Raw genomic sequence first — 11,736 nt, forward strand, 5'->3', positions numbered from 1 at the left:
GGACCTGATTGACCCTTCGTTCAAGTCTCTTGAGGACTTCCACGTAAAACTTGGCGTTGACGGTTTGCCCAGGAGGAAAATTAAAAAAAAATGTTTGCCCTGACTCTCCAGGTCCACGGAGACAACTGACGAGCCGCTCGTTCGTTAGCTAGGAACGTCCTCTACCGAATTCAGTCGGTGCGCGCTCTAAAGTCGCGGCGGAGAAAATCAGTCCTATTACTTTCCGGAGAAATCCTGTAAACTTGTAGCTTTTAATTTAGCGTACTAAAGTGGCGTTTGCTTGTCATGGGCTTTTTCACTAAGTAGCTCGTATAGCTATAAATTGCACGATCTTAAAAGTCAAAAACAATCTTAGAATAGAATAGATTATTAATGAGGTAATGCACCGCGACCTAGGGTCTATTGTGCGCTCTCCTATATCACATGTCTTCCCAAAGTTCCAGCAGCCTCAATAGTTTCAGGAGTTTGCCGGGCGCTATTGAGGTGATGTGATCCCTGCTAATGTATATGGAACCCAGGGCCTTAAGCCTTCTTCTGCAGATTGCTGTACAATCCAGAATTAGGTGTGCTGGTGTTTTCTGTTCCAGGTCGCAGAACCGCCAGTTAGCACAGGAGACTATGCCCATATTGGACAAGTGCTTCCTGAGCTTGCAGTGCCCTGTGTAGATCGCGACGAGAAGGCGGAATTTGTCACGGGGGAGGTTAATTAGTTCTTTGAACGTGGAGAGGTTGTACCCCCCTAGAAGCAGCTTGGGTGTGGGATCCTACCGCTATGCATGGTTCTGGTCCTATATCTTGGAAGTTGCCGCAGAGCGGGCCAGTTCGTCGGCCCTCTCATTTCCTTCTATTCTATTCTAGGATAGGCGGTTTAGCCTTTCTATGCATACCTCTACTAAAGCGATTTGGTCTCATATGCTTTTAGTCCCGCTGGACTATCGCTGAGAATGGCTATGCGCTGGTTGCGATAATTGCGGCGGAGGTTGATTTCTGCGAACTGACATATGGCAAAAACTTCAGCCTGATACTTGGGAAGCATCGCATTGGTATGGACAGCTTAGTACGCGGTCCCGCAATACCTGCCCCACTAACTTTCGGTTTTTTGAGCCATCAGTGTACCACTAGATGGTACTGTCTTCCGGTAGCATTTCCAGCGTGGAAGCGCTCCACTCCGTCTTGTTGTCCAAAATAGCTCTGACGTTCCTTTAGAAATTTATCCTCTTCGTGGTGCCGTCCTTTGGGAGGACGGCTAGCGGTGTTCTTTCCGCTAGTGCCTCCATCTGTCGAGAGGACATTAGCTTTCCTCTTCCGCAACCCTCTACTGACATTAGCAGCATGGTATATTTTGCTACTTGTTTTATCACCTGATGCAGCGATATCAGATCCAGTATGACTTCCAGTGCCACCGTGGGGCATGTGCGCTAGGGTGGGTCGATTCCGGACTTTTTTCGATTCGGGATTTCTAATAGTGCGGAAAAGTTGCCTTAGTACTAGCTGATTCCAATGCAACTTTTTGTTTTGAGATCGGATTGCATCTTCAACCCCAACTCCGGCCTTGAAATTTCGGAAATTCGCCTAAAATCGTGAAATTGTCTACCTAGCGCCTGAAATACGCATCTCATGCCAAAATGTATTAAACAAAAGTTATTTGTCACGTCATTTGCTACCGAAATGGTATATGTGATCATGGCCGCAGGACGAACCGTTCCCGAGATACGAGCGAAAAGGCGGCGCGCCACAGCGATTTCAGATTTTGTACTAAACTTTGGCACTTGTTGCCTAGATTTCAGTGTAGAGCGTATAAAACGATCACGAGATTGGGGGCCAATCACTTTAGAAGATGCCTCTGTAACCAGTTTGACTGTTCTCTCGACTGCCACGGTGTGAAAGGGGAATTTACTAAATTTCCATACCTCTGCAGTGTCTCCCGACAGCCCTTTTATGAGTTCTTCGTTAGAAACTGAACAAAGAACTGTTGGAACAGCCAAGGTAATAATCTTCCAGTTAATCATATCGTAATAATTATTAGCTTTGAAATTCAGCTTTGGTACTTTATTACATCTAACCCTTCCATTTACAGTGTCACACTCTGCTTCTCTGACTGCCAGAAGACGGTCAAGGGCCAACTTTCTGACTTCTATCCGTTCGTCAGTCATCATACTAAGGAGAATGTTTTCTGGAAGAGCAAAGAAAGCATACTGTTGAATGGATGAATCGACAACCTTGCGCAGTTTACCAGGTAAGTATCTCGACCTTTGAATTGCAGCATAGAGATGGCGCGAGCCGTCTTTGATTGAACTGTTGAATCTTATTGAGAACCACAAAGGTGAGTAAACTGTAAGTATGTACTTGACCAAAATCTTTATTTCCTTTGTTGGTTTGTCGGTAGAAATGTATAATCTCAGAATTCTATTTACAGGTGAGCCAGCGAGATTTGCACATGTTACCTGGATGCATCGACGCTAAATCTGAGGAACATTGACCGGAAATAACAGCTTCTGATATTTTATAGAGTTAAGCTTGGTCTGTGCTAAGTTGGGTCGGATTAATAACCTCAGAAGGTAATTGGCAGGATGGAAAACTTTCAAATTTTACAACAGGCAACTTCTCACAATCAGGGAGCAGTTTACCTATGTCGCCAGAGAATATATTTGGACTCTTTGAGACACCATCTATGTGTTCGAAAAGAGCACGAAATGGAATTTCGTTGAAATGTAGAAGACAAACAACCCACTGTAATGGCCTACCTATTCTTTCTTCTAGTTTCTGAATGATTCCACCTTTCCAACCTGTGTTCGTGTTGTGTATGCATCTTTGGTTTTTAAAGAATATACGCTCATGTATCGCGATTTGTCATCAATGAATGTAGCAAAATATCGTGAACCACCAATTGGTGTGCAATTTATTGGACCACAAACGTCACTATGCACTACAGAAAGTAACTGTTTTGCAGGCTTTTCTGAGACTTGAGGAAAGGATTTCACATTTATTTTTGCTTTTTCGCATGTCTTACATACTATTTCATTCGGCACTTTACCAATCTTTAACCAAAACACTGATTGGTTGCTTGACATATCCTTTAAACAATTAAAATTTACGTGTCCATACCGATTATGCCACTTAAATGCATTTCTTTCTATATCATTTTGTGTAACTGTGCTTAAACATTTGTTATGATCGCTCTTGCATATAAAAAGCCCATTGTCCTTGAACGCTTTCAATAACACGCAACTTTTGTTATTTTTAATTTCGACGCAATCACGCTCAAACGAAACTGTATTCCCGCTTTCTACTGCTTTGCTCACAGACACAAAGTTATATTGTAATGTATTACATTTTTCAATGTAATCAGTGTACCGCCGACGTCAACGTCGCCACGGCCTACTGCGTCAATACCATTGTATAAACCTACAAGTAACAAAAGAATCAGCATTTTTCCAAGAATTTTTCACAGCTGAGATCACCTGATCGAAATCTGTCTTTTTTAGGCACAGGGATGTAATTATAAGAAATGTAGTAGATCAACTTTTTTGTCAAAAAGTATTTGTATCGGAAAACATTAATGAAAACTTTGAAGAATATTTTTGAAACAAAAGTTTATTGGATATTTACTGCTCTTCCTCACCACCTCTGAGGTTGCAATGTAGGCGAGCTACACCAGCTAACCAAATTTTTTCACTAGCGTTCGTATATTTTGTAAACAAGCTGCGATCGCAACACAAATGCGAAGTTGCACTACTATCTACGTTTCCGTTATTCGTTTTTGTATGCATCATAAAACAAGACCGTTAAACCTTGTTGCTTTCTTGCTTGCACTCACTCTTTTTCGGCTGTCTACATGCTGCTGCAAAATGTCCACGCCGACTGCAATTGAAAAACTTGGCACTTTTACCGTTTTTACTGTTCTTGTTGTTGTTTCCTAAACCGTTTGCTACGCTTGCTTTGTTTTTGTTCTGGAAATTACTAGATACGCATGTCTTAGCTTGCATTAGCACTTCTGTACTTTTATCTTGTTTTTCTTCAATTGCACATTGCCGCGCACCCTCTTCCAGTAATTTCACTTTTAACGCATTAAATGATGGTAATGCGTCCCGTGTTTCCATTGCAACAACAAAATTTTCATATTGCGCCGGCGAACTTGATAATAAAATTATCACTAATATTTCCTCTGAAAGTTCAACTTCTATTTCAGAGAGACTCTCGCGAATTCCACAAAATTCGTTTATATGATTTGCAATAGCAGTCCCTTCAAACATATTTAGTTGTAATAGTTTTTTAAACAACAAAATCTTTCTCGCAGGCCCTTTTGGCTGATGTATTTTGCGGAACTTATTCCATGCTACCAATGCGCTTGTCAAATGCTTCACATGGTTTATTTGTGACGGTTTTACACAAAGTAAAATTGAAGCCAATGCTTTTTCATTTTTAATATCATATGCCACTTTTTCCGCAATCGTCATAGTGTCTGATTTGACCTCACGGCCACACACAACGCCCCACAGATCGGAGTGTACAAGAACACTTTTCATTTGCACCGACCACGACGCGTAATTAGAATCGTCCAATTTTTCGATTTGGAAAAGCGAACTCATTGTCGGACAGTATAATTATTTGCGTTTACGAATTTAAATACCGACACACAGTCTATCGCTATATTAACACACAACAATGCGTGCGCACAAGTCTATCACACAATTTCAAATTTGCGAATGTCAACACACAGCCGTGCGCTGGGCCCATAACCTGTTTGTTTGATTTATTGTTATAGACTAAAAATGAAGTGAGTATGAGAAAGGATTACAAACTAGTATGCAAAGAGATGAGGATAACGGAAAATAGTGATGGAAAGTGTTGCTACGTACAGGGGCGTCGCGAGGATCCACATCATGGGGGGGGTGAGTCTCTTTGAAATGCCGACTCATTGCAAGAATTTGTCGATTTAATGTATATGTTTATAAATATATATAAAATAAGGACACACCCCCCACATACCTCCCCCCCCCTCGCGACGCCCCTGGCTACGTATATATATTTCCAACAGGAATCAATCCTATTAAAGTTTTTAATGAGTTCCGAATTAGAGAAAGATTTTAAGAGATAACATTTATCGAATGAATAAAGACGCATTTGGATGTTAAATTACGTTTATTACATTTTACAAGGAGCCTACTTTAGAAGCTTTAAAAAATTGAATTATTTTTTGTCTAAATCTCTTTAAAAATTTTCCAAACTTAACTTGAACATAAACTATTAAAAAATACGAATCTCTTTGAATTGTTTGTTTCCGATAGAAATCTCGACCTGCATCCTGCCCGCCGTCTGGCATATGCACATGCGAGAAGCATCTGGCAATTGCTTTTCAAATGCAGAATGTTAAAGATTTCGTATCCAAAAAATTTGCGGATGATATTTAAATATATAGTACACATGTACATATGTATAAATATAAACCCTACAAATTTCGCTTTAATCATTTATTTCTTTTCCTCCCAAAAAAAGCTAAAAAAAAATGACTTTTTTAAGCCTCTAAAAAAGGCTTCCCTCTTAAATATCCGCATTTTTTTCCAAAACTCAATAATTAAGACATTTCGTGTTTTATTCTAATGTTTTCTCCTATAGAAATAAAGATAAATTAATTCGTAACAATAAAAATCACTTGATTTCTTAACTTACAATTCAAATCTGTGCGCGACTAACTTCTTGACTTGTTTCTGTCAGCAAAACCGATAAAATTAAATTCCGTGACACCCAAAACCGATACAAATTCTGTTTCGAATATCAAACCAATAATATCTGAATTCTTGACACCTACTGCTTTTTTTTTATCGGTTTCAGTTCTGATTCCGCAACACCCCTGATAATGATGAGGTTTACATAACTTCTCTTTATTGGATCCCAGAAAAATCCAGAATTGCGGACGTCCAACAACTTAATGGCGACGTATAGTAAAGCCGACTTCAAAGCTTGTTATACTAACTGGAATAGTCTATCGCAACACTGGACGACTTTAAAGCTTTTATTTTGGCCCTAAGCGTCAACCGGAGTTAAAGGAAACTATGTACATACGAGTACTATATATACAGTGAAATTCTCCATTACGGACAGTCCTAAAAGCCGGTAACCAAAAATTGTATACACTCGAATTTTTTGTAGGATTAAAGGCTAGAAAATACTTTCAGGTGTTGACCAAACTTTCTTCTAAAGAATATTGCATACAAAATCAACATGCTCTATTCGAAGATACCAAAAGGACTACAAGTTTGATATCTTATTGGCATAGCCTTATTTGTCATAGCCTCGATTAGTTTCGTTACTATATTTGCTGGACCGAAATATTTATATTAAAATCAAACTAATTAACTCAAATGAAACATACTTACATACATATGTGATATTTACTCAACCAAAATGGGCCAAATTTTATATATTGAGTATATGAGGAAAACATCAACTAGATGATCGAAAATCAGTATATTAGGGATATGAAGTTAAGACCAAGATCTAAACGAATTTCATTCATATTCAGCGAAAACCCACATTATTCTTAAGAAAAATTGTCCGCTTTAATTAAAATACACCCAACCCTTTTTTTACACGGTAGATACGTTCCTCAAAAAAAACCGTGTAAAAATAGAGGCGTTTCCTATAGTAAAATGGGGGATACGTTCCATGTCATCTGAAAACCGTGTAAGATGAAATATAAAACTATATTTACTTCGAAAAACCATGTAAAAACTGTTGAAAACTATAAAATTTCAGATATGCATACAAATTGTATATTCATATGGCATTTTATTGAACATTAAAACTTAAAATACATACATAATTCATATAAGTGAAAAATTGGTAGATTAAGCAAAAACCTAAGAATCTGAAATTAGAATAGAACTAGAGAAAAAATATTTACATAGCTACATAATTATTCGTCGCTACTTTATAACAAGCGCAATTGTTTGTGACGAACTGGACTAAAGTCGGTATCGTCACTGGAGATATCCATTTCAGCAATGTAAATATCACGCGAACAAAATGTGTAGATAAGAGTTATCGAATAAGAGGATTTCCCAGTTACTACTATGTATGTATGTCCATTTCAGCAATGGTGCTAAGTGTAGCAAAAACAAACATAATTACAAGACAGTGCTTTCGAAACCGTACTAGAAATTGAGGAAAATTATGTAACTTCAAATCCGTGTAAAAAGAACCCGTGTAAAAAAAGAGTTGGGTGTATAACATATATTGACCGCCATAAATGCTTCAAAGTTAGATGGAAAGGCAAAATCATCAAATATCACGTATATTGAGGGGACCATTTGGATTGATTAAATTTTTGGTATTACTCAAGTATATTTAGAAAAAAAATTTTCACGCACTTATGTGAAGATAATATACAGACTGACCGACACTGTTAGACTAACGAAAATCTTTTTACGTACATAAGTATGTATGTTTAACATACTGATATTTTATAATTGCAATATTTATTGTACTGTTTATGCAACCTTAAATAAATTCAACTGTGAAAAAATTATATATAGTATATAGTTCTTTTCTTTAAATGTAAATTGTTCTTTCGGTGAAAAATTCTTTGAATATGTTCTTTTTATTTCAGAACTTATATTAATAATCGCCGCAGTATTAATCAACCATAATGAGTTTTAAGAGTAATTGGGATACAAAATCTATAAATCATTACAGAACTGTCCAACGAATTAAAAAGCAACTCCGTCAAGGAAATTCGGCATATTTGTGTAACCATCCAGAAGTGCGCATATGTTAGAAAAAACTAAATACATTTATTTAATGGTTAATATATGTATTTATAGATCCGAGCTATAATACGAGTACTTATTCATGAGGCCATAAATGAGAAAACAGAAAATTTTCCTCAATTTATTGCCAATTTATTTAGTTGTGCGAATACGCCTCGTTTGATAATAATGGTGAGTTACATTACTGCTAGAGGGTGCTAAGATTCATTTATTCTATGAGCCACAATTACATATAATTATTCATAAATATAGCACAACAACATAAAGCCAACATTATGTTCTGAACAAACTTATAATCACCGAATTTGAACATTCAATAAATGTAATATATTTACGTGAAACGCTAACTGTATCTTAAGTTTGCCTCAGATACATACATATATAATCTTAGTGTTTCGGATATTACAGTTCAGAGATAAAAATTATTATCACCCGATTTCATTCATTTTCATATTCTACCGCGAATGGAAACAAAATATTCTCGCCAAGTTTGGTGATAGAAGGCAGGATCATGCCTATTTCTTACAAATTTTAAAACCACGCTTGCCTCTTTCCAGTGATCAGACTTGAATTTTGTATCTTCACTTGCGACTTTTATTAAAATTTGACTTTTGTAGGTAATAGTGAACACAGATTACAATTCATCTTTAATTATCAGGCTGTAGAAAATTTTATAAATGAACTTAGCGCATTTAACTATTAATTAATGATATGTATATAAAATAATAAAAAAAATATTTTCTTACATAAAGATTAACGAGCAAATGAAAGTGGTGAATAAAGAGCTTAAGAAAAGTCGTTATACCGGATTTGATCCAGAGATGATTCTTGAAGAAAGAGAGTCAACACATTCATTAATATCTAAAACATCCATACCAGATAGTGCCAATGCAATTTTAAAATATGCTCTCATATTACCTTCAAACGGGAAATGATATTTAATTAAATTTATAGTATAATTTTAGTTTTAAATTTCACTATACATATATAAAATTATTAATGTCCTTGTATTCAATATACTTCAATTAGCTAATGGTCAGTGCTACATTTATTTAGTTTTGATGAGTTGTTTTACTTACAGGTAGAGATGGATACATTTGCACACTTCATATGTACATTATGGTGGGTCAAAAATCGAATATTTACTTCATAAGACTCTGAACACTAGGTATAGGTTAGACACTTTAAGAAAATTTCCCTCAGTTTAACGACTTAAAAAAACATTGCGTTCCTACATACGTTTCGGTTATTAAAATTTTTTCGCAAACCTGACCTTTTAAAGGTAGTAAAATTTTATTATTTTGAGGCAAGTTTTTTAATGAATTTTATAATTGATAGTTTCGTAGGAAACTACTAAATATATTAGTTTTCTTACCAACATTAATGTACATACTAGCAATACCAGAGAATGCTCATGAATAGAGAAGGTGCAAATGTTAAATCAAATAATAATTTGTAGTTTTCACATGAGGGAATAACGAAAAAAATTACTTCAAAAAGAAAAATATACCACGCAATGAGCGAATAGGTAAAAGGCTATACATAAATAGACAACGAATGTTCTTATATGAGTTATAGGTTTACTATTTAGATTTGTGCCTACAATGTCTAAGATATTACAAAAAGTACATAATTTTTATTTACAAATAATCTCCTAAATTAAAAAGGAGGATTATTGGTAAAAAACACAGAACAAAATAAGCATTTAATATGTAGATAAACCGTTGAACCCATTTATGTGCGTTGCGTTAACAATATCTCAATGATCAAAGTACATATATGTAATAATAAAACAGTGACTAATGCGGCTGCGTTCCCACTTTTGAGGTGGCTCAGGTCATAAGCGTGCAGGAGTTAAGCTCAATGGGAATACGTGCATTTACGTACGAATCTTGAAAGTCATGAAATTAAATTTTTTTATTTTGTTAATTGGAATCCTAGCTGATCTCAATATAATTAATTTTATAGCATATTTTTCTAACTGAGAAAATTAAAATATCTGAAGAAAATATGCATTATGTGTATGTACATAAATATGATAATCACACATACAATCATAAACGTACGCTAATGCTTACTTAATGCTTATACTATCTTCATCAAAAATTATGAAAACGGGAACAATAAATTATAGACAATTTTCTTGATAAATTTTATGAAATCTTATCTATTTAACAGAGATAATTTGAACGAATATTTCCAAAATAGTGTTCGTGTCCGCTCATTGGAACGTAATATCCGCTTATAGGAATAGGTTGTGTATGAAAATATGTCCAGTTAAGAGAGATGTCCGGTTCTGACGACTGACACACAAGTAAACATACAAAAATAATTACATACATAACACTCCCAATTAATAGAAAAGCAGAAAAGTAAGTACTACCCACATTTATTTGTTATACAAATTTAAAGTGCAAATCAAAATTATTAAATAATAAATTTTTAAATTGTGCCCTTAAACACATTTACTATACATCACAAATTTGAGAGGAAATTGTGAGAATTTCAGCTTTTGAAATCACCAGCATATGGAAAACCTCACAAATAATAATAAGAGAGGTAAGTATTGTTTACTGGCAATGCAATAACAATATTAGGCGTGTTTTATTTGACCAGCAAATTAAGCTAATAGTTTAATTTGTATGGAAGACATAATTATGTTGGCTTGTCATAAGCTATCATAGCTTGTATATTGCACTAGTGGCATTGCCAGTTTATCGCTTTTTTTCATTCTTCAAAAAAAAAAGTAGTTGGCAATAACGGTAAAGTTCATTTTGACAAATGAAAATGTAAACAAACCAAAATTACAAAATTTTGTGTTTTGTTTAAATTAAAATTAATACAAATATGAAAATTTGTTATGATTTTTCTGTATTAATATCATCAAATGATCAAAATAAATATATTTATATAGTAATTTAATATCCCGTTTACAAATTGAACAATTAAAACTAGCCTTTCCTCCATATCAGACATTTTGAAACAAATTGAATATCAGCTGACTGTTTCCGCCCGCATTGCTAACACACTTCGTTTTTGAGCAAAAATATGAAATAAGGTAAATGCGATTTATTTGTCCATGATTTAGCTATTAGCTAATAATGGTTAAATAAAACACGGCTAATATAGTAAGAACGGTCTTCAAATTTCAAAGAAACAACCATCAATGCAGAGTAATACATCCTGCTATTCAAAGACGCAGTAAAGTTCAAACCGGAGTGAAAGGTAACATATACCGACGGATCCAGATGAGATTTCCACACATTGTTTGCGGTAACAAGGCCAAAAACAGAATTCACATTATGTGAATAATTGGGCACGCTGGAATTGGAGAAAACCAAATTGTAGATGACCGAGCACGAAAGATTGGAAAATAACCACTATTTTCATTCCAACATGGCACATTGAAACATATTCGCGAGTTGGAAAAAAAGTGCTCCACGAGTCAGTATCGAAAGATTGGTTAAATCTTCAACACCATTGCATGGATCATAACACCAAGTTGGGTAACTGAATGTTCTTCCGAAAATATAAAAACCTTTGTGCGCCAGTTAATACCACTATCAAAGACACTTATGTACAAGTATATGAGAAAGGGAAACGGTCAAAATTCTAAAGTTAAAATTCTGAAGTCGAAATTCCGGAATCAAAATTCGGGGTCGACAAAATTCTGGAAATCGGAATTCCGCAATTCCTTCGCCTTTTTTGGCTGCATTTCAAAATTCTGGTTTTTCATAATTCCGGAATTTACGTTTTCCAGAATTAATTCTGGAAATTTTTTCCCCAAAATTTGAGCCAAATCGTGTATCTTATATAAATTTGCTTATACATACATTATAATATAACATAAACAAAACATAACCTCCAAAATAATTCCAAAATTCAAACAGGTTTATCGGAAAGACAAAAAACAACATTATTAACAAATAAAGATCAAATAGGTACTACATTAATGGATCATGAGAAT

The 11,736-nt window shown here is 35.1% G+C and overlaps 1 protein-coding gene across 1 annotated transcript; it reads left to right on the forward strand.

The window, feature by feature from the left end:
* Positions 1 to 7,563: 7,563 nt before the first annotated feature.
* Positions 7,564 to 8,794, forward strand: LOC120766198. The gene is made up of 3 exons (XM_040091558.1): positions 7,564 to 7,762; positions 7,824 to 7,940; positions 8,522 to 8,794. Exons 1-3 carry the CDS (start codon positions 7,649 to 7,651, stop codon positions 8,702 to 8,704), a joined length of 414 nt encoding a protein of 137 aa, XP_039947492.1. The 5' UTR covers positions 7,564 to 7,648; the 3' UTR covers positions 8,705 to 8,794.
* The last annotated feature ends 2,942 nt before the right edge of the window (positions 8,795 to 11,736 follow it).

Source organism: Bactrocera tryoni, chromosome 1 (genome assembly GCF_016617805.1).
Source record: "Bactrocera tryoni isolate S06 chromosome 1, CSIRO_BtryS06_freeze2, whole genome shotgun sequence".
Taxonomy (NCBI): domain Eukaryota; kingdom Metazoa; phylum Arthropoda; class Insecta; order Diptera; family Tephritidae; genus Bactrocera; species Bactrocera tryoni.